Source organism: Rattus norvegicus, chromosome 4 (assembly GCF_021556685.1).
Source record: "Rattus norvegicus strain SHRSP/BbbUtx chromosome 4, alternate assembly SHRSP_T2T, whole genome shotgun sequence".
Lineage (NCBI taxonomy): Eukaryota > Metazoa > Chordata > Mammalia > Rodentia > Muridae > Rattus > Rattus norvegicus.
Window position 1 is genome coordinate 172469839 of NC_141537.1, and position 24303 is coordinate 172494141.

The 24303-nt window shown below is 45.9% G+C and overlaps 1 protein-coding gene across 9 annotated transcripts in view; it reads right to left on the reverse strand.

The window, feature by feature from the left end:
• Window positions 1-8141: 8141 nt before the first annotated feature.
• Eps8 (EGFR pathway substrate 8, signaling adaptor) overlaps window positions 8142-24303 on the reverse strand; it is a 173283-nt gene continuing 157121 nt past the window's right edge. For 8 of the 9 annotated variants that reach the window (XM_087657770.1, XM_087657762.1, XM_087657764.1 and 5 more), the window contains 4 exons: window positions 21410-21632; window positions 14170-14350; window positions 12824-12953; window positions 8593-10030 (listed from right to left, as the gene is read on the reverse strand). In XM_087657770.1, the coding sequence (XP_087513896.1) occupies window positions 9917-10030; window positions 12824-12953; window positions 14170-14350; window positions 21410-21632 (648 nt within the window). In that variant the 3' untranslated portion in view covers window positions 8593-9916. 9 annotated transcript variants of the gene reach the window in all.

Genomic DNA, 24303 nt, shown 5'->3' on the forward strand with positions numbered 1-24303 from the left:
AATCCTCAAAAGAAGGATTCAAGGTGAAACAGCCGTATCAAGTTAAGCCGGGACGCAAACCAACGATGGAGGGGGAGGGGAAGGCCACAGATAACATAAACTTTATTATAGAGATAGACATTTCTCTTAGAAGTCGCGTTCCTCCAGGCTACATCGCCTCAGCTTGTGGGCTGCTGTCATTGCTTTCCAACTCTTCTCACAAAGTCCAGACTCTCAGGAGAGCCAGGAGAATACACATAAGGCTGTTGCTGTCTTGGGCTTAGATTCCGGGGTAACCATACGTCACATTGGTTCCACATCAGTGCAAGCCCCAACACAGAGGAAGCTGTCAGCTTTTGACATGTCAGGTAGCAGCCCGGCAGGCTGTGCTGCACCTTCCGTGGTAAGGGAAGCCTCAGATAGGAGCTCAAAGCCAAAGGACACAAAACCATTCTTCAGTTCTAAGCACACCCAGAAAGCCCTAAGTGCTGTCAAAAGTAGAAGTTGTACCTGTTGTCCCAGATGTGGTGCCAAGCATGGAGTGGTAAGACGGCTCACCAGGTCAGGCTATTAGATGCTCTTCCAGAGGACTTCAGTTCCGTTTTTTAGCACCCATATCATGGAGCTCACAAAACAACCTATCACTCCAACTCAGGGCATCTGATGCCCTCTTCTGGCCACTGCTGGTACTGCACTCGTGTGCACGTACCCACACACACACACAGGCACAAAATTAAGAATAAATTTACAAAAGAGGACCCAAAGTTGGTGGATGTGAGGAGTTGGGGGGGGGAGTGGAATATGATTAAAGCACGATGTATGAAAAATTTAAAGATATCCTAAATGAAAAATAGAAATAAAAACCATATCGTTAAGAGACAAAAAATTAGTGGTCTTAGGAGGGCTCCTTGATCTCCCCAGTCATATTATAACAATGGTCTTTAACCAGAAAGCCCAGGAAGCAGCGTGTGAGTGGCCATCAGTGTAGCACTACAGAACACTGCAGATACAGTGATTCTGTTGTACAGTGTGTGAGATGTCAGGTAATAGAACACTGCTCATCACATCATAGTCAGCCCAGGGTTCTGTAACAAGGTAGTCTGGACTGAGGAGGTAACAAACCTCAGGGCTCCATTTCTCACAGACTGCTGGCCGGACATCTGGCCAGCTCTTATGAGCACCGGTCACTGACTTCTTGCTTTCCCTTTATGTGACATAGAACACGAGAGCTGGGGTGGGTTTATAGAGGCAATAATCCCAGAAATAGGGGCTCTCATGACATAATTACTTCCCAAGTTCCCAACTCCTAAATATAACATTGTGAATGGAGTTCAGTGTATGAACTTGGGATGTGAGGTGTTCAGTCTACCACACAGAGCTTTTAAAGCATCGTATGTGTCTAAAAACAATTCCTGGATTAATTTAGGATATATTAGTCACATGATTTTAACTTATGCTAACATCCCACGGTCTCCAACAGCCACCCAGAACTTCTTTAATAGATTGGTTTAAAAACAAACGAAGAAAGAAACGACACCCAAAACCTGGACTAGATGGGCTCTGTTTCTCCGGGGCAACATCCCTCATGGTCATTGGCTTTGGAATATAGATTATAGACATGTGTTTACCTGGGTTTGGCTTTGAACTTCAACTCTCTCCTGGCACAAACTGTCTGACGTGCGTTCAGTGTGTCCAGTCCAAGCAACCCATGTGGGAGAGGTTTTCCACAAAGAGAGCCAGGGCCTGACTTTTACACTGTAGTTGTGAAAACAACTTGTGTGGATTCACCATGCCAACACCAACATTCTTTTCAAAAGCTCACTGCTGGCTGAGGATTTAATTGAGTTGCAAAGCACTTACTACCTTCGTATGTATGAAGCCCTGGTTTTAATCCCGAGCACCACAGAATCTGGATGTGCTGACATGCGCCTGTAATCCTAGCACTCAGGAAGTAGGAGCAGGAGGGTCAGACGTGTACAGCATGTTCAAGGCCAGTCTGAGCTCCCTGAGTGAGGCCTTGTCTCAAAACAATAAATGCATGAATCAAAGCTAACCAGCCAACCAAACTGCCTGCTTCTGAGAGGAGGAAGCCGATCTGTGCGAGCCTACTGTGCAAACATGCCTAGGTCGAGTTAAGAGCAGAGGCTTGGGGTAAGCAGGCCCCATTTGTGAACACCACATAATCCTTCTATGAACCACTTTCCTTGTTTGGCAACAGGAACACTAAAGGCTTCCTCCACTGCCCTGTGTAGAGGATTAAATGGAAAGCCTTTGGCACGGCGCCTGGTGCCTGGCAGTTTGGGGATGCAGGGCTGCCTGAACAGCCTGGTCCGCAGAGTCACCTGCTGTCTCAGAGCCCAAGTGTCCTCTCACATATGTCTCCTTCCAGGGGTCGTGGTAGAACACAGACTTGATTGCAGAGAGCATCAGGCAAGAGCCTGACAGGACTAACCTCGTTCTACACGATTCTCCAAATCTGTGACTATTCCCTGGGCACACTGAGACTTCTTCTTCCGGCATGACATCTGCATGGTGAAGGTGCCCCCTCCCTGCCCCCCACATGCCTGCCTGCTGTATTCAGTTCCTCGTAGGCACATTTACTGTGAGCATTCTCATCTGTCAGATCTGCTTCCCCCGGGTTAAGCTCTGCTGGGTTTGGTGTGGAGAACCCCAGAAGACGAAGGTCTTGTCTGTGCAATACCTCCTAAATTTGAGCTCAGTTGAACAAACTCGACAAGAAGTTGGACCCAACAAGGAGATTTAAATCCATTGTTCCACCGTCCAAGCATAAAACAACAGTCATTTCCCCTTGCTTTATTTTTTATGGCTGCAAGATTAATGAGTTATCTAAATATCTGAATCCTGCCCAAAGGGAGATTGCTCTCGAAGATGAGGCAGTAAACGTCCTCACGCTGTTTCCCTGATGTATATATACTCTGCTCTCATGTACTGACTGCAGGGCACTAGATTATTAATAAGCTTCAACTTCTCACTTTGCACAGGCTGAACTTTATGAACCAGGACATACCCAGAGCAAGTGCCAGAGCCTGAGGTCAGATAGCTCTGTTCCCTCCATTCATACAAGCTTAATAAACCCTTTCCCCACCCGCCTCCAGGAGCTGAGCAGGACCCTCAAACCATGTTTACTGGATTAACAGCCTCTCAGAGGCTCTCACAGCAAATGCATTTCTGTTCCACTTCTGTCCTGTCATAGGGAAGACTGAACGGATTAGCTAAGGTTGGCCCTGGTTGCTGGCGCGTTATATCATGTATACTTTAAAGAAGGAGGATCATCCGCCAGCTGCCATTCTCTGAGGAGATAAAAAGATGACTAAGACTCAGCACTGGCTTTCCTGGTCTCACCCATGCTTAATGTGATCATTAACCATCATCATCAATCTGATCAGAGTTAGAGTCACCTAGGAGACACAGCTCTGGGTGTGTCTTTCAGGGTGTTAGAGAGAGGAGCCACTGTGAAAGTTGATGGCATCCTCTCGTGAGCCAGAATCCTGGACTAATACAAAGGAAAAAAGGGGGGGGGGAGTGAACACCTGCATTCGTCTGTTTTCTCACTGGGGACACAATGTTACCAGCTGCCTACATGTCCTCCCACCAGGAAGGATTTTTATCTCTTCAAAGTGAAAGCCCAACCAAAACCTGTCCTCTCTTCCCTTGTAAATAGTTAACTTTTCTGTTGCTTTAATAAAATACTATGACCAAAGCAACTAAAGAAGATAGTTATTTTAGGAAGTTCATAACAGCAGAGGAAGCAAGGCAGCAGGTGGTGGGAAGAGGAACCTAGAAATTACATCTTTAACCACAAACAAGAAAGAGAGAGGGAATGGGAGGGAGGGGTTGCTCTAAACTCTCAAAGCACCCCCTCCCCGTGATGCACTTCCTACAGCAAGGCCATGTCCATAATCCCTACCCACTGGGAGCAAGTGTTCAAATGTGTGAACCTATGGCCGAAGGTCTCCTCCCAACCAAGTTGTTTTTGACTGGTATTTTGTTGCATCAGTGGCAAAAAATAGTTACTATTTCATGAAACAATGAACAAAACCTACTTGTAAGTTCAACTGTGAGGACTTGGTGAGGAGAGAAAGAAGCCGCAGATTTTTAAATGAGGCTCCAAGCCTTCTCCCTACAGCATCCAACAGAGACATAGGTTTCAGGTTAGGATATGAAATGCCATTTGATAGGATATGTTCAGTTAGTATGGTGGTGCTTGCTTCCAACCCCAGTACTTGTGAGGCTGGGTCAGGAGGACTGTCATGAGTTCAAGGTCAGGCAGGGCACGGGTCCCAAGGCTACATACCAAAATTCTTTCCCAAGAGAAAGGACACATCCTTTTCGAACACCTTTTTATATACTGACCTTGACTTCAAACAAAAAATCTGCAGTTAAATAGGCAAGGGACTAAGTCCAAATTTAGTTGTTCTTGTTACTGGGTACTTTAAGAAAAAGCTATTTAGCTTACTGGAGTTTTAATTTGCTCATTTATAAAGTGGGAGTATGTGTTAAAATACTCAGCAAAATTCAGTTCATAACTTGTTTAGTAAGAACAACTGGCAGGACAGAAGTGCTTAGTTTGCGATACCAGCTCAGAGCGAGGAACAGTGAAGGGTGAAAAACTCAAAGACCCTTGAGTTTTCAATGTGTGTGTGTGTGTGTGTGTGTGTGTGTGTGTGAGAGAGAGAGAGAGAGAGAGAGAGAGAGAGAGAGAGAGAGAGAGGTGAAGGCAGAGGTGAAGGGGGAAGGGAGAAGGAAGAGAGGGAGGGGAGAAAGAGAGAGAAAGAATGAGATGTGTCTTGGGTTTTTTGTTTTAATGTTTATAGACCCTCTAGTTCATTTTTGAGATAATAGTAATAGACACAGTGGTAACTGCATTTTGGGCATGTGCACGCATGCGCCAACACCTATCCATCCATCTATCATCTATCTATCATCTATCATCTATCTATTATCTATCTATTATCTATCTATCTATCTATCATCTATCTGTCTATCTATCATCTATCTATAGTAACTTATATACCCATGTATAAGAGAAAATATGGTTTCAGGGTTTTGCTATCCAGCCAGCCCAGAAAGCATCACAATTGGTCCCATTGCCTAGAACTACATATGAAGCAAGGGGCCCTTAAGCCTAGGGCTAGGTCCTCTGGGCCTGGTGGGAGTTCTGGACCAGTGGTTCACCTTCTTACAGCAGCAGTTTAAGGCTCTAGTCTATGCCCTGATCTCTTCAGGATGCATCTTTGCTCTTCGAAAGTCTCAGCGCAAGTTGACAACTCTGTTGTTGGGTGGATAGGAGCACACAAGACTTGTAAAGCATCTCAATATATCCAGTAGTCCAGGCTCCAGATCCAAACTCGCTCGGTGCAACTGGTGGCCACGGCATCTTCCAACTAAGCAGTGTACAGTTCTTAGTAATTCTCTAGTTGTGTAGTACTTGGTAACTGTTTATCAGATTTTAGTAGCCTTTTCACAAAGAGGCTGAGACACACGTCAACCTCTCAGTATCGGAAGCTGCTCTTCCTTGGCTGAGCATACCCCTCTCCCTGATGACAAAGACATCCCATGACAGAGTCTTGAGGTGTAGCTTGTCTCCTGCCCTCAACTCTGAGGAGGCAGTGATATGCAACTAGACTCTAAGAATGAAAAAGAGAGTGAACAGGGGAATCGAGACAGAGGGAAAAGAATGGGGGGCAGAGGGGAGACACTACGACCGAGTCCTAGGGTCTGTGGAAGACAAGCCTTCTCTGGCTACCACCAATAGCGAGCACAGCTGAGGAGCTCATCAGGGCCTGCATACACTTACACAGGGGAAATGATACCTGAGCTAGGCCTGGAGGGACAGCAAACTGGAGTCTGAGGCTAGCAGCTCACAGGGTCAACGTCTATTGGAACAACATAGGGAGTTCGTGGCTAGCCTGGGAAGCTTGGCTGAGAGCTTGTCTCAGGACGAAAACACAAAGGGATGCATACTCATGAACGAAATATTTCTCTAAAATAGAGTTTTCCAACAACATTCATAAGGAATTCTTTTTCCCTTGTAGTGTCTCTGGCTAACTCTGGTGTGAGGACAGTGCCAGCCTCATAGAACGAACCAACCAATCTTCCCTCTTCAAGATCTTTGAAGAGTTGTGGGATTTGTATCTGTCTTTCAAATATTCAATAAAATATACCAGCGGAGCCAACATTTTAAAGGAATTTCTTTGGGGGGGGCACTTTTAACTCTGAATCTAAACTCCTTACTATTTAATCTTTGCAGATTTCTTCCTTCATACATTTGTCTTAGAAGATCCTTGGGAGTCTGTCCATTTTACTGACTCCTTTCCGAGAACATCCTCTGGATTTTGTTGGTATTTCCTCATTTTATATTTTCCATCTAAGTCATCATGTGACGTTGCAAGCCTCCAAGGCTCTCCCTGATCACTTATGAGCAGATGCAATTGTTTTCTGGTCAGGTGCCAAGTACTGCTGCTTTCTCTATTACCACATCCCCCAAATCTTCTCTATAGACGTCCACCTTAACTGTATTTCTTAAGGGTGGAAAAGTTGAAGACTTTTGAGCACGTTCAGCAGAGACACAGAAGATGCCAATCGAACTTGGACGTTTAAAGATAACCACTGTGATTCACACATGGGAAATTACTGTGGAAGTGGATAAAAGCAGGATTAGAAGTCACGTCAGGGAAGGAGTGCGTACCAAGAGTGCATGACAGAAACTACCTGACATAAAACACATGGGAAACACAGAATTACAACTTAACAGACCAGCAAGGAGCATGGGGAAACTTCAAATGGCCCAACACACATGAAACTGCACACATCCAAGGAGGGAGACAATGGGGACGGGGAAAGGGGCAACAATTGTTCACATCTCCCCAGATATAATGACTGCAGCCTCACAATTCCAAGCACGTCAGTGAATAACAAGACTACCACATGATGTATACCAAAATCAGGTGGCTGCAAACCGGCAGACAGATCTCCAGTGCAGCCCTGACAGTTGATTCCAGTTGTGGTAGGTGACTCCAGTTTCCACCTCTACATTTTCAGAACCAACATCCTCAGTGTTCCCTGCCTCTAGCAGAAGCCCCTCTTCGAGGCATTCTCTCCAAGACAGGTGTCTTACACCTTACAGTCCTGCTCCTCACCAGTCCGGATCCCAACACCGTACATGCTCGATGCACTCCTCAAGCACAGATAAATACAACTCCACCCTTCGGTCCCTCTCCTCAGGTGTGGGGTCTGCCTATTATCCCACCTGCGGGGTTTCGGGGCTCTCCCTTTCCCACTTTAATTAAAAATTCCTAAGGAACATTCACCGGCCTTACATATTTTCAGGTAACAGGGAAGGATGATCACGGTGTGTAAGGAAAGACACACAAACTTTTCATTTGTACATAATTTCAAATGCACACAGAGAGGAGAGCCACGAGTCCAAGTAGGCGGATGCTGGGACTGGACAGCCTTTCGATCCACTCCTTTGTTCTCAGCTTTGGGGTTCGGGGATTTACCATGTGTTGATCGGACAGGCTCTCTCCAAGGACACGCAAGTTTCATAGATGGGGAGGTGACAATGACCTTACCTTGTTTTACCTCTCTTTCTCGTCACCATGATCAGGACATTGTGTCTCTACTCTGCAAGTTCCAAATGACCAAAACCACCACCAGCAGCAGCAGCAGCGGCGGCAGCAGGTGCAAGACTTCAATCCTTTCCCGACCTCCTAGAAGCAGGAGCACTCTCCTACCCCATGGACTCTTTGAACCTTCGCTTTGATTCATGACTTCATCTGTTTCTGGAAACAGATCATCACCAGGACTATGCTGCTTTCTCAGAAGTTCAACCAGCTCTGTGGGCTCTCTCTTCAAACTGCCCAGTGGCCAAACTCCTCAGACATCTGGACATCTCTGACAGGACTCTGCCCCAAACATCTGGACAGCGGCTCAGACAGGACTCTGCCTCAGCCTTCTAAATCTCACCACGCCTCAGCGTCCTGCATTCCCAAACTCCTGAGTCCTGTCATTACTGCATGTCTGATGCACTCCCTTCGTATACACAGATATAAACCACGCCCCCTCTGTATCATAACATAGAGCTATAAATTACACCGATTCTTTCTCTGTTGCATATGCTACTTTTCAACCAGGTGCTCTTAATATTTGAATTTTATTTTGCCTTTCAGAGCCTTTTTTTTTCAATGAGGGGTTCACAGAACACAAGGCATCATTCTTTCTCGTCTTACATGTGCTAAGGATGATGGGAAGACAGAAGTCGAAAGGAAAGGCTGCCGTGCCCTTCGTCGACGTCTGGAAACATGGCCCCGGGAAGTTGCTGGCGGTTACTGCAGATCTCCAGAAACGTATTCAGTTTGGAGCGTTTATCAATAACAAATGCAGCCTGTGTGAGCTGCCACTCTGGTTTCCAACTCCGAATTGATGGTAGAAGGCAGGGATGAGAAACCAAGCGAGGCAGAAAGCAGGGGAACACGGGGCAGTATCCTAGGCCACTGTCAGCACAGACACACCCTGGAGCCTCCTTTCTAAGGGGACGTCCTTCATCCCGCCCACCCCAAACGCTCAGCCTACAAAGCACACGTTCCCGTGTTGACGAGATAGGAGCTATTTATTAATACACAGCAAATACTGTTTATTGCAGGCTCTCTCCAGCTGACTCATGTGAAAAAGGCACTATGAAAAATTAATGAATCTAGATAATCTCTCTAAATGGATTTATGTTAAAATATACAACATTCTTACATAACATCTCCTTTGTATATGTGAAATAACATTATGTTTAATGACAAAAACCTGTGTTTCCAAAAATAACATTTGTTGAAGGTTAGCGATGTGCTTTCTCTCCATGTAGACTCTTCCGTGGGGCTAGAGTACACGTAAATTAAGTGTCCCTGATACACAGGTAAAACACATACAATGGCCCAATATCCTTTGACTACTTATGTCAATATTTATAACTGGGGCCTTCGCTAAGCGAAATACTGTAATAAACACCAAGGTGGGCTACTCTGATTGTGAATGCATATGCCTTACTTTGAACTTGTGCTTTCTGGTGTTTAATTACAGTTGACGTAATAAGCAGAAACTACATCAAAGCATAATCTATGCAGGATTTCGCAATCAACAGAGCTGAGGGGAAGAAAGTTTCTCGGGGACAGAGTATAGTGTCCTACTGTACAGTTCATTCAAATGTGATCATTTCTTAAAAACTGTTGGCATTAAGAACTTTAAATAATGATAAATACGCCCCCGTTAGGTATGTCAGAGGACAGACCTCACGTGGGCTGACGGTAGTCTAACTGAGCCTCCTCTCTGGATGACAGGCACCCCAGTCACTGAAAGCTGAGACCGTTTTCATCGCTGGCTGTGTCTTTCCCTGTTGTAGTGAATGCATTTGCCACTGTCAAATCCACTCAGATCATCAAGCAAGGCTGTGATAATTAACGTAGCAAAGGGGGAAACACCTTAGGAAAGTGGGAAAAAAATATTTCCCAACCTGAGAACAGTCTAAAACTTCTGTTGTTTTTTTTTCTTAAATTAAACTTTCTTTAAAATTTTTTTTAAATTACATTTGTTATTTATCTATGTGTGGTGGTCAAAGGACAACTTGCAGAAGCTAGCTCTCGCCTTCTACCATGTAGGCCCGGGGGACTCGAACTCAGGTCTCTGTGTTTGGCAGCAAGCACCTCTACTTGCTGAGCCCTCTCACCTGCCCACTTCTCAGTTTTAATCAAAACAGTGGGCGCAGAAGCAGCAAGTCCTCTGCTTACTCAGGCATTATACGGTCTCCTTTTATGGAGATGGATTACATATACCAAGACAATAGATTTGACATTCCCTTCAAGGCTTCTTAAAACAAAGAGTGTCCAACACCATCCAACAGCCGTGCCAAGGATAACGGAGTTCAAGGAAATCAGTGGCTGCTCCCTTCATCGAAGGACTCCACTCCCGAGTCGCTGGCCGCAGCGCTGATCTTCTCCTGCCGTCTCCGCATGATTTCTTGTAACTCAGAGCTTCCGCTGCTGTCCTGAAGGATAAACGTGGACCAGACAACATAGTTACCGGCTTGGGTGTGCTGGCTGTAGGTCACCGAAGGGCTCAGGCATAGACCCCAGTGTCCCCACCCCCTGACTAACTCTTCAAGAAAGCAGGAGCTTCCTCTACCTGCCCGTTAAGTTTCCAGACTACAGCAGCACATCGGGTGATCGACTCTCTTAACACAAGTTCTTCACTGTCCACTGACTGAGACAGTTTACCATAAGGACAGAGCAGCGATGGAGAATGTTCTAGACTTGCCAATTCAAACAGGGTATATGTACAAGGAGTCAGTTACCAAAGAACACTTCGCGCATATCTATCTATCTCTATCTATCTATCTATCTATCTATCTATCTATCTGTCTGTCTGTCTGTCTGTCTGTCTGTCTGTCTGTCTGTGTGTGTGTGTGTGTGTGTGTGTGTGTGTCTACAGATGTGTGCACATGTGTGTTTGGGTACACACGTATGCATAAGTGCTTACATGCACCTGAGGTCAGAGGACAATACTACTTTCTTCTCGAACACCTTTCACATTATTATTTTACTTCCCTTTTGCTTGAGACAGGGTTTCACTGTGTGACCCTGGCTTGCCTGGAACTCTCTATGTGGACCAGGCTGCCCTGAAACTCGTAGGGATCCCTCTGCCCCTACCTTTTCACTAGGATTAGAGGGGTGCACCACCACACGTGGCTCCAACTTAGTTTTTGAGACAGAAGCTCATACTAAACCTGAGGCTCGCTGGTCTGTTAGCCAGGCTGACCCAGGATCCTCCTGCCTCCGCACCCCCTGACCAGGACTTACACAGTCATGTCAACTTTGTACCTGGGGGCTCGGGATCTGAACTTGGGTCTTCGTGATTATGAATCAAGTGCTCTATCACCCGAGCCATCTTTTCGCACCTTCCAAGAACTGTCAGTCAACCAAGGGACTCCTCTCCTCTCAGAGATTCTTAAAGGGTGTCTTCAGAACATGTCGTTCCCCTTCAGACAACTCTGACCCTTTGACCATGCCAGCTTACCAGCTCCCCAGTTCTTCCAACAACCCCGGGTACCCTCTCCTAGTCTCTCTGCCCACTAAAGGTTCTGGGACCAATTTGTGGTGGCAAAAACTAAGTAAGGAACCAGACCCAAGGCCAAGAAGCACAAAGAAACCTGATAGCAGTTTTTTGCCTCAGAGGAGTCAGAAGCAGGAAGCAGGAAGAGCGGGCAAAGATAAGAACAGGATGTTCCCGGAAGGAAGAAAGTTAGGGATATAAAATTTTCTAAAATACCCTTGAGAGGTAATTTATATATTCTTAACAAGATTAGAAATACAATGGTAATAAAACTACTTTATGGAAGACATAATTCTTATTCATACTCTACACACGAAAAGCAGTCGTCAGACTGGAGCTTAAAACCTTCCAGATCAACGTTGGAGGGAAGAGTTCTCAGGGTAATGGAATTTCTCTTGATGGAGGATGGCTACAGGATTATACACACAAGGCTATTTTATCCTGAGTTATTTAACTGTTCCATTTACACAATATACCTGCTGGGAATAATTAGCTATCAGCTTCGGCTTGCATTCTATATCCTTTTATTTGAGGCCAGCTATAAATTTAACAAAACCATTAACTCTTACAGAGCCAACTTTGAACAGAATAGCTTGAGTACCTCCAGCCGCACAGAGGCTCACCTACTCTCCAGCAGCTATGCAGACAACTGTGACCAAATAATTGTTCTTGCAGCTGTGTGTTGTTTCTTTAAGATTTATTTTATACATTTATTTATGTGCGTGTTTGTGAGAGAACGTATCTGTATGAGAGTGTATGAGTATATGTGTGTATGTTATATACGTGTTCACTCATAGGTCTGCCTGTGCATATTCAGAGCCCGGAAGAGGTGTCAGTTCCCCCAGGGCTGTAGTTAGAAGCATTTGTGGGGTGCTTAGATAGTTAACTAGGTACAGGAACTGGACCTAGCCCTCCTTAGTGTATACCCTTAGCTGCTAAGCTGTCTCCCTAGCCCATAGATACACATTCTTCATGACCTTCCTCAATACTCGTGATGATTCGGGGTGGGGGGGGGACCTCAGCTTGGGAAATTCGTCCAGGACTTTGGTTTGTTAGAGAAGGGACCTCAGGAACCCAGAGAGTCCTTGAACCCACTGTGTAGCTTAGGCTGTGCCTACCCCTCCTGAGTGCTGGATTACTCATTGGCCACTGTCATGCCCAGCCACAGCTTGGGTTTTATGTAGTTTTACATGTATGTGGGTACATGAACATAGCTGCTGTGGAGGGCACTCTATAGTGCCCAACTCCTGAAGCTGGAGTTACAGATGGTTATGTGCGGTCTTTGTGGGTTCTCTATAAAAGCAGGGCACGTTCTTAACAGGTAGGACATCTCTCCAGGCACCCTGCACCTAGAGTTTTATTTATTTATTACACTGACATTTCCAAAATAAATAAAAATAAGAAAATATAATCCCTGCCCTTTCAGACCATTACTCACTCAGGTATGAATTTACTGTCTATTAGCAAAGTTCTTACAGCAGCTCATGTCATAAAACAAGAAAATTGTGCTTTTGTTAAATGCTCGGTAATAAAGCTCTAGCTGCCCTTGAAAGATAATACTTTTGAACATAGTTACTGATGGTATTCAGTGGCGGAGTAGGAAAAGCTGAGTCAAGCTTAATTCATCTCCTCAGTGAGGGGGAGTTGGCCACTGGCTGCAGGGCCGTCACTGGCCAGTCCTCAGCCCCTCCTGGCACAAACCCCAGCTCCTCCGTCCCACAAGTCTCACCTCCAGAGCGGCTTTCTGGACGGTGATTTGACTGAACACTCTGGCACCTTCAGGGCAGACAGACCTCAGCTCGTCTTTGTTGAGAGAAAAGAGTTGCGCTCCGTTCAACACCCCGAGGCTACTGACCGTCCTGCAATCGGGGCACAAGGAAATTAATTACAGAGTGTGGTAACGTCAGCACGAGAAAGGCTGCTTCTGTCTCTCCTTCTTCACGTTCTTTACTTGTCTGCCTAGCTTTAATGACTAAACTGTCTTTCCAGCTCTGTCTGTCTGTCTATCATCTATAATCTATTTATTTATCATCTATCTACCATCATCTATATCTACTTATCTATCATCTATCTCTATCTTCTATTTGCCTATCTCTCATCTATTTATTTATAATCTATTTATCTATCATCTACTATTATCTGTCATCATCTATGTATCTATCTATCTTCTCTGTCTACCTATGTTTTTTTTGAATGCTCATTTTATTTCATTTCTGAGACAGGCTTTCACGCAGCCCAGGCTGGTTTAGAACTCTTTCTGTAGCTCAGGTTGACTTTGAACTGCAGGTCCTCCGCCCCCAACTCCCATGTGCTGGGATTATAGGCAGAGGCCGGTACTGTGTGTTCTGTATCCTTAAGTAGCTCTATGGTGCAGAGACAAAGGAATACCAAGGGACGGCCACGGCCATGGTCCAGAGGCTCCTCTCCCGCAGGATGACCAGTGAGCATCTGACAGGATGCAGTTGGGCTTCTAATTATCAACCCCCTCAGGTTTCTGCTTCTTATCCCTAACATGGCAACAGACTGCTTTCTAGTAACGTGGCAACTGGCTAACAACCTCGCTTCGTTGTCAATTACGACAAGCGAGTGAGTTTCTATATTAAGACTCTTCAAACATGATTTATTCATGGTTCCAAGTATATACAAAACATCTACAGACTTTTAGATCAGAGATACTAAAGCAGGAAAGATCCTTCTGATTTACAGCCTTAACACATGCTATCCCGCAGCGAGAAGACGTATGTTACGTGTCCTACAAGGTATGGTCCAGCTAAGACCACCATCTTCCTCCCCGCATAACTGATGATAAGGAATAAATCGCCAGCAGTCCACACAGCTGGTAACAATTGTTCAATAGACTGGTGAGGGACACACACTACCAGCTAGAAGACAGACTAGCACTAGTCACTCCCGTCTCCCAGCTCAACCTTCCTCGTCTTCGCCTTGGAACGGTGAGCCACCCTTTCCTCAGTACGGGACAAAGCATGTCACCTGGGCTCTGAAGCGTTTTCAGAGTCATGGGTGGCTCGTAAGTGACCCAGCTGAGAGGGCATGCAGTCCACACCGGACACTCACACAGGGTTGAATCCTTTCGACTGCAGCCACGTCTTCACTTCTTCCGGGGAGGAGTCATACGTGATATTGATCACTGGAACGTTCTGCCGTGGCACGTGGAACTTCCTCTGCGCGGCGCTGCGCCCGATGGTCAGCCTCTGGAAGAGTTCATCCTGCACCTCCTCCATCTGAGATTTCCTTCCTGGACGCAGAGAGGGAGCGCTCACGGTCAGACACCTCTAATGTGAAATCCCCCTCCAGAATCCCGTCCCTAACCATCCCCGGAGTCCCGCGAAGTTTGGGATCCAGGGTTAGAGTTCCTGCCATCTCCCCTCACTTGTACCTCAACCTGGTGTAAACTGCATGATAAATTATTAAAGCAGCTTCCTGGCCCCTCTCTTCGCTCAGGCGTCTCCATAGACTGGGACTGCACCTGCTCAGCTACGTACGGGACAGCAGCTGAGGGCCTGGTGCTTGATGTATGGTCAGGGTCCCCACAAGGCTGCCTGTAGACCTGGCCATCTTTTCTGTACTGCTTTAACCCAGTGAGATCTCACCCAGGGACTAATCTAGATGTCCTTCTGGTGCTCACAGGTGGCCATGGTCAAGGGAGAAATCTGCTGTTGGCATGCAGTAGGCAGATGGCTGGAACACAAGAAACATTCCACAGTCCCTGTGCCAGCCTCCCATGACTGTCTGGCCTTGAATGTCAGAGTGCCTAAGTTAAGACCATAAATTCTCCTCTCTTCTTAGATGGTCCTTTCATATCGAAGGCTTGGTCTATGGACCTCCAACTTGTTTTTCATCTTTGCTATGATGATCTCACTTCCTAACTTAGGAAGAAAATGAAGGAGGTAAAGAGAAGCCTCCAAAATTACACAGTGAATTCTGTGGCAGTGTGGTCTGCACCGTGGGACCCCCCTGGCTCAAAAATAAGTAAATCATAATCTCTATATGTCTCTCCAATGGTTCTTCCTGCCAGTAATTGCTCCAATACAGCAGCTATGTCCTGTCACCCCCTCCCCAGCCCATACGCCCAAGACCAGCCCTTCTCTGTGTGCTAGACACTAAGGTCTCGACCTAGTCTAACCCTTTGCTGTAATTTCTCCCCTAGTTGACCTGTGTTTCTATGGATTTCCCTCCTTCCAGATTCAGCTCATCCACACACAGAGACACTCTTATGTTAGTCATGTTTCTCACTTTTAAATCTCCAATTTTGCTCCCGGGGCTCACTACGTCTCTGCTCTCTTGTAAGCACCAGTCCAGGAGAACGGGTTTGCGCTATTAACCAACCCTGCCCTCCTCTTCTCCTTTAAGTTCATTGACTCTGTCCCCATCTCTTCACCACCCTCCACTCCAGGAGCCAATTCCTCCCAACCTCCTTTAGCCCAGTGCCCTTGGCAAGTGGTTCTACCTTAAAGTGCTTCCTCCCAAGGACCTACAGTCTCTCTGCTGTCTGGGTGCCTCCTATCTCCCCACTCTCTCTTTCTCAGTATCCAGATCTGAATCTTCTCATTTGATGACCCAGTAATGTGGAAGTGTTCCTGAGTGCAGGCCTGGGACCTCTTCCTGGCCTTCTTTTACCCCACGAACGATCATTGTGCCTCATCTTGGGCCAAGCGAAAGCTGGTCACACTGAATTACTTCCCCAGTCCTGGCTGACTCTGAAGTCGAAATCCACTGTTTTTGTTGTCACACATCATTCAGCGTCCATATTCAAACATGTCCGAAAAATACCTCAACGATAACCCGTCCAAACTCTCAACATCTCCTCAATGCTCATCAAGTTCATGACTTCATCAAGCTCAATGGCTTTCTTTTTCATTTCTTCACTCTATTTTAAGACTTATTTTTATGGATATGAGGGCATCGGATCCCATTACAGATGGTTGTGAGCCACCATGTGGTTTCTGGGAACTGAACTCAGGACCTCTGGGAGAGGAGCGGATGCTCTTAACCACTGAGCCATCTCTCCAGTCCATTTCTTGGCTCTTTAATGGCAATTTCATCTTTCCATTTACCTCAGAACCACCCAGCAGTGTAGCCCTTCAATCCATATCGGACAGACTCTACTAACAAATCCCTTAAGTTCTCCACTTCAAAATATATCGCCAGTCCTGCCACTTCCTTCTCTCGCTTGCCTCCAGCCTGCTCAGAAGCAGCAATAGGTCTCCGCTTCCTCTCTCAATCACACCCCATCTCCTGTCACCTTCTGCAAACTGACTGACTGCAATGGTCCTTTCATATACTGCAGCTCCTGGGCTCCAAACCACTGCAGAGGTGGAGCTGCCTGCCTGGTCTCTACCTCTCGGAGGAAAGTGTCTGTCTCTCCTCCAGCTCCTTACCCTAGCTGATGTGGCATTGCTTCCTTGGTGCCTCTGAGTTATTGGCCATTGCAGCCTCTTTTACCTGGAATCCCTCTCACCTCACTAATAAACCTACATGACTCCTTTTGAAGCTTCTCCAGCTCTGTTTAAAATTGTCATTTCCTCCCCTCAGAGCATTGCCGATCCACACAGCTGTTGGCCTCTACATCCTGATCACGTTGACAGTGTCACCCCGGTAGATATCCACTCACCCTGGCCCTTGTACCTCACCATTTATCTGAGACCTTGATAACCACCATGTTCCAATCATGAGGTTATCACCAGGTCAGGAAATGAAGGAGGAAGAGAAATGATCTGTCTAAGTGTCTGCCAATCAGCAGTAGAAATGAGCTCATCTAGCTGGTCTGACTTTCAGACCAGGCCTGTTTCAGATTCACGTCACTGAAATGACCTTCCATGACCTTTCCCAGCATCCTCCACTCCTAGCCATGTGCTTATAAAGGAGTGTGGCGTTCATGAGAAAAATGGCGAACGAATCAAAATAGAGGGAGACAATACCTGTATGCATCAAAAACACACGGACGTATTTAGGTTCATTGCTATCTGTTGCTGTTTTCAAGAACTCAGAAGCGGTATCATAATTCAATTAACTAATTATCTTGACAAGTGGCAGTGACCTGAGAGCTGTGGGAGCTTTGTATGCCGTTCAGGAAAAGTGTCTGGTGTTTAGAAAGTAAGTGAACTGTGAAACAATTAGTGATATTGGAGACTAATTTGTACTAAGGCTTCGAGTATGAAAGAAATGTTAACTCGTTCTTCAACAATTCTCTCTCTCTATATATATATATATATATACATACACACACACACACACACATATATATTATGTAATGTTAAATATTATAAGATATTTGGCTCATATTCACCTTTCCCGTCTTATCCTAACCCCCACCATTCCCTACTTGTGCAACCACCCTGCCTTCCATCCTCTTGTGTGTTGCCTTGTGACCCACTGGGTTTCCTCAGAGCCACTCACAGAGGCTAAGCATGAAGCTAACCCCTGGGGCATCTGTAATTCAGCATGAAGACAATGACTTTGTCTCCCCACCAGCAGCCATAACCTCTTGGAGAGAGAGCCCCTTCCTCATCTAGGAAATGTTTTTGAAGAAATGAAAACAGAGTTAAAGTTGACAGAGAAAGAGAAAGAAAATGGAGGGAGAAAGAAGGGAAAGGGCACTGTGGATGGAGAAACACAAATGGTGCCTGGGTTCCAGGAGCTGCTTTCAATCACCTGATGCTCTGTCATACAGGTCAGCCTTAAAATGACAGAGAGAAACACCACCATCGTGAAATACACAGCACCTTCCTTCTCCACTGCAGAGGACCACAAGGCCTCAGTTAGGCTTGTTTGGAGCATTACAAAGAAACCTCTTTCTAGAAGGCCCCTTGTTTTTGGTTTCCATTTTCAAGTTCTCTCCTAAGGATAGACACACCTCTCCCTACAGTAACAGTTCTGATTACAAAGGATTGCAGTCAAATCAAAGGGCTTGGATTTCAAAGGACTGAAGTAGACGTGCAAAGCAAACTATCAGGTCATCGGCATCTTCAGAAGCGGCAAGAGGGGATCACAATTTCTGGATCTGTGATCCGCAGACCTGAATAGCTTACCTGATGTCTGGCTCCAACCACCCCCAAGTAGCAGTTCTGACCAGAGGGCATGTGCTCTCTCTCTCTCTCTCTCTCTCTCTCTCTCTCTCTCTCTCTCTCTCTCATGTGAACTTGTGATTTTGAGGGTGTATATACTCATGTAGACATGTAGATTCCCATGTAGGTCAAAGGTCAGATGTCTTCTCCCATCATTCCCTGAGTTATATTTTCAGACAGAGTCTCTCACTGGACCTGAACCTTATTGCCATGGCTGGATGGCCAGAGAGCTGAGGATCTGCCTGTCTCTGCCTGAGTGAAGTTCATAGCCATGCCTTGTTATTTACATGGCTACTGGAGGTCTGAAGCCAAATCCTCACTCGTGCATGACAAACACTCCACCCCCACCTCCCCACCCCCCACCCCCGTGCTAAATTTTCCAGAGAGGCATTTGACATCTTGGCCTTGCTGTTCAGAAAGAAAAAAAAATGCTCCAAAAATATGCTATTGGAAAAATATTCATTTTATACAAAGAAATAAATTTATTCAATGCCAAACTACACCCGGGATATTTTGAAAAGGAATTTTACATGAGCAATGATGAGGCTACCTTACGTTAAGGAAAGCAAGCCCATGTGTTAACTTGGCCTATTTTGCAGACCCTGGGGCCTGTTCACATATGAAAAACTGACTTGAAAATGATGAGTCTCAATCATCAGGAGAGTTGACTTGTACAAGAATTCAAGCTATGCCTTTGCCCCAGAAGGCTCTTGAGTTTCTTCAAGTGAGACAAAGAACAGGCTGTTCCAGGCCATGCGCTGCTCCAAAGAGGACTGGATGCCTCTGAACTCTGACCCCAGGCCTGGAACAGCCCGCCACAGTGTCAGAGATCACTGCGCTGACGTGTTAGACAGAGTAATGAGTAAACTTGTGGGAAAAAAGGAGAAAAGGAGACTCATTTCTCAGAGGGAATGTTCCCCAGGGAAATGAAATCTATCCACGGAACTTTCCCATCTGAAAACTATTTCTCTGACATCTTTGAAAATGTGTCGTCCCTTTAAACGCTCAGTCTTTCACACTCACACACAGTTATTTCTGATACAGAATTAGTTGTTTTTCCAAATTTTCGTTTTTTTATTATGTTTTACATTGACTGACTGGTGTGTGTGTGTGTGTGTGTGTGTGTGTGTGTGTGTGTGTGTGTGTTCAGAGGACAAATAAGAGAGTTGGTTCTCTCCTTTTGCCATGTAGATCCCAGGGATTGAATTCAGGCCAGGCTTATTGTTAAGTGCCATTTCTTACTCAGCCCCTCTTTAATTTTCTAATGAGGTCAAACATGAATAAAAAGGTGATTTGAATCATTTATACTTCGGGAGAGAAACTCATGCATGAAATAGGCTTGTGTTTATTGCATCTACCCACTATTTCCATAACAATTATAATACATTTACTTCTCTCTGGTACTTTTCATTTATTGAGACTGATCATGAAAGGCACATGTAGCTAGAACCCACTGGGGGAAAAGGCCCCATCTATTGTAATGCTAAGTGTGGGGTCCCCAAGACCCGGTTGTCTCCGAGGAGAGGGTCTGCACACACACCTTGGCTGCAAGTTGTTTCTGATTGGTAAACAGAGATACCAACAGCCAATAGCTGGGCTGAAGAGACACAGGTGGGGTTTAGGTTTCCTGGGCTTGGGGTTGGAGGAAGGCGATGAGGAGAGGAATGTGCAGGAGGAGGAAGAAGCTGCCATGGGTTGGCTGAGCCATAAAAACATGGTCCTGTGGGCTGGAAGAACAGCCCAATGAAATATAGTAATCAGCAATTAGTAACTCAGGTTATCGATAGGAAAGTAGATTCTAATAGCATGGAGGGTAGCAGGTATCTGCCCAGATCTTGTGCTGTTTAAGGCTTACTGTAAATATAAAGGCTGTGTGTGTCTTTCATCTGGGAACTAAAGGGTCAAAGGCAGGTTAGAAACTCTGGGGTTGAGTTTAAAAATTTCTACAGCACCCGAGCCTCAGGTCTCTGATGTCAGCTATGAAGCTGATAGTTCAATACAGGTACCTAGTGTCACAGATGAGATTGCACAGCAAGACTAAGCCAGGGGTCATTCTTAGTCCACAGCATAAGTAGTACTGAAGAGAATAGAAACAGATCGATCATTTACAGTAAGAGCAATTTATAGAGAGAGAAAGGCACAGGACCTTGGGTGTGGCCGTGGGGCAGGATGGTAGATATGTTTCCCACACAACATGTCCCCTTAACTTTTGTATACTTTTCTCAGAACTTCAGCTATAGGAAGTGTCCTCTTGGTTTTAGCGTTCCAAGTTTTCTATAGTGAGTTACAGTCAGGCAAGTTAGTGACTTGCAATGCGTTACGGACATGATTAGACAGGAAGCAGATGGGCCACGATGAACAAGGTACACCAAAGGCTCTCAGGCTAACTTTAGCTTTCAGAGCATCCACACAGCTCTGCCCCGAAACAGAGAATCCTATGTCGTCATAGCGCCTTTAATTTTGTTCACTTTACGACGGTTCTCATAGAAACTATTCTCATGGAAATCTGTGAGACTATGAAGTCCAACTTAGAAGAAAATCCGATGTTGACACTGGTGGGCGACTGTGTAAAATTAATGCGATTGTGTATGTGTCTGAGGACGGCAAACGGTCCGGAGAGGACAAGAGGAAAAGGGAGGATGACAATGACAGCAGCAGACGTTTGTGGACTACTTGCTTACAATGGTCAAAAGTAATCCAAGTCTTCAGGCCTAGCACTACTCACATCCTGGTACCTCACAGTGCACAGTGCTGCCAAACACGCCTGGAGAAGGCGGGCAGCGGGCCTCAGTTGTGACAAACAAAACCTTCTCAGGGAGAGGGAGAGTGGGTGCCCCCCAAGTCCCCTTCTTTTCACATGTTATCTCATTGAATCTTCTTCACGCTTGTTCTAAGAGACAGATTAGCTTTGGTTTCCCTCACTTTCCAGACTCTAAAGTACACAGAGGCTCATTAAAGCCTTGAAGAATGTAGGTAGGAAGGAATGTTTTAGGAGTTCATCCTAATCTATCTGTTCGAGCAAGTCTGCATTCGCCAGTCACAACATCACTAAGGCAGGGGGTCAGGCCTTAGAGGGCTGAGGAAACGACCTGCTTCTCGGAGAAACTCCGAGGTAGAGACACTGGGCAAGCATCCATGAAGTGTAAGTGGCTACTATTTACCTCACAATATTTACTACGAGCAGACGCAGTGGAACTGGGTATGCCCCCCTCCCCCCGCAGGAAACTTACGGTCCACTGGGAGTTGTTTGTATCTCTGGCTGTCCCTTGCGATGCTGCCCCCACTCTCGCTGGAGCTGCTGTTCTGACGGGTGACATTCGCTGGAACCTTGGGCACAGGAACGGGTGCTGGTGCAGAAGGTGGAAGGGGGACCGGAACGGGTGCTGGTGTTGGAGGGGGCGATGGGGCAGAAGGGGTATCAGCTGATCTTGGACCGTATTCTGTCCTTTGTTTCTGTAAAAGACGATAGTTAACCTGAAATATATGTGTGTCTGAGGATGTATGTGAATGTATAAATATTCATATATATATATACATACACATATATATGAATGTATGTTGTATGTGTGAACTTAGGTTGGAAAGTGAGGCACAGATGGACAGAACATCGTTGGATATTTACTTGTAGTTCCCTGTGCCAATCCTTAATACATGAAGGTCTGCACAGGTACACATTTGATCCAATATGATTCCATAGTTGTTAAAACCATGTTCGAAGTCAATGTATGAGTTTAAAGAGTGACAAGCTCAAACCAAGAACAAATAATATCGTAATAGTACATGCCAAGAAAGCTGAGTCTAGGCTTGAACTTGCATGTGGCTTCGGTAGGTTTTACAGTTTAAACCGATGAGGATTTAAGGGGTGCCGAGAGGCAGTAGCACTGAGCGCCGCTTGCTCTGGTTTTAAATGTGGGCCGCAGTCAAAGGTCTTTAAATCCGCTGTTTTACAACGAGGAGGGTTAAGGAGCAATGTGTGAATATGGAAAATAAAGGGGCTCTGCTTTTAAAATAATTAAGTTTAGACTATTGTTATAAACTTTTTCAAGGTACAGCCCTTTTGGCCACCGTATTATTCCTAACTTATTCATGTTAGAAATTTTCTTTGTTAAAAATGAGAATACAGGGGGTGGATGATTTTAAGGATAAAGGCATGATTAATTGGTCCTTCTGGCTATGGATGAGGCTCCATGGTAGAGCACTTGCCAAGCACGTAGAGGCTCTACTCCACCCTCCGGGCCACAAAACAGCAAAGTGCAGAGGGAAGAAGGAAGGCAGGAGTGGGAGGGGGAGGAAGGGGAAGGCCGGTGAGCAGGGATTTGCATTTCAAAAGGAAGACAAACAGACAGACAGACAGATGTGGTGAAGTATACAGTTGAGCCAGGAGAAAACAGTATTTGTGAGTATTGCATATTCAACACAATATCCAAAACTTTAAATCTAGATAAAACAATGTAGCTCGCAGGTAACTACCCATCAAAGGCTCCAAGCTTTCCACAGTCGCATCTCTGCAGAACCAAAGATGCGAGGTTACAGCGGAAGTGGCCGTTAAATACTGCCCCGGCACAGTGCCGGTTAACACGCGGATAAAACCCAAAAGAAAGCCTTTTGGAAACGGAGGCTTGTGTGAGGGCAGTATTTACCTCTCACTTCTCAGTTGGCCCAAATATAAGGCGATCCTGACTGTTAACTGTGTCCCTCACCCAGATCTCCACAGAGACCAAAACCATCAAAACACACACCACACATCTACTTTAAAACTAAACGGTCACTCACAAAACAACACACCAATGACCAAGGTGCCTTCACAGGAAGAGAACTTAACACCTGAGAAAAGCTTCCTGGGAAGGGACCCTTGGGCTTTGTGGCTGTTACTCAATGGTTATGATTCATCCGCCGGCAGGTGGTATAATGGCGGAAGGGGGTAAGTGTTGGGAAGGTGGCATGGTGGGCAGGGTGGGGACTTGGGGGAGAGAGGACGCAAAGATGGCTAGATAGTGTTGCTAGATACAGAGGGTAGGAAAGCAACAAGGAGAGGCAGGGAGGAAGGGATGGGAGTTGGATAAGTGACTGCCACAAAGTTAAGCATGAGAGAGAGAGTTCTAATCCTCCCAGCACCTCCTCTTCGAGACGCTTCAAACATATCCAGTAATGCATCAGAAAGCGTTGGTGTGTCATCGCAAACCCCGCAAGATAGTTCTCTTATATTTGGGCCAAAAGATATCTAAAGCAATCTAAAACACAGCAAACACCACCAAAAGTAGCACTTAGCACACCAACGGCCCTTAATCTCTAGGTTTCATTCCCTAGATGGGCAGGTCCTCTGCATTTCACTTCAGGATGGCTCAGTGAAATCATGTCAGTGTTTCAAAAGCGACAGAATTTCCACGTTTTTTTTTTTTAAATAAGCTATGCCAACAGAAAGTGTTACACGCTCTGAGTGCCACAACGTGATTCATTCTGTCTGCTAGGAAAACAGGAATAGCTAGCATTTTTCTATCTGTGGAATAATACTGTGAGAAGTAAGCCCCGGAGACAGCTCACCAAGTGTTTGGGTCCCAGTTCACTCCCCCTGCTGCTGCTGTACCAATGGACCTCACTCAACAACAGGTCAAAAATATAAACCATGTGGAAGCTTCGAAAGCCATAGAAAGCCATTCTCACGATTCATGCCATGAATTATATTTACTTGCATATTCCCCTCTCCCCTCAGTCTTCTCTGCCTGCTTCATGCCTCCAACCCCTGACAAGAAAAGGGAGAGAGGACGACATCCTCCAATCGGTGTGACTCATTCTGAAAGTCACTGAGTCAGCACTGACCCCTTGATCTTCTGCTCTGAGTCCCTCCCCAACATCTCTGCTCCGCTCTGCCTACTGCGCCTGCTCTCTCCTTTCATGCTCCTGCCCTGGGTTCTTCCTGTTGGAGGCACAGAGCAATGACTTGCAACACGTCTCAAGTCAGGGAAGACTTCCTGGAGCACAGCTCACTTGGAGCCTTTCCTTCAGCCCCAAGGAGGCTGAGGCTCCAACCTGACGAGAAACCTTGGCCCCGGGGCTGTTCCTGGGAATCACCACTAAACTTCGCCATCTCCACAAACCTCCCAGTGTAGCTGGTATGGAACCACAT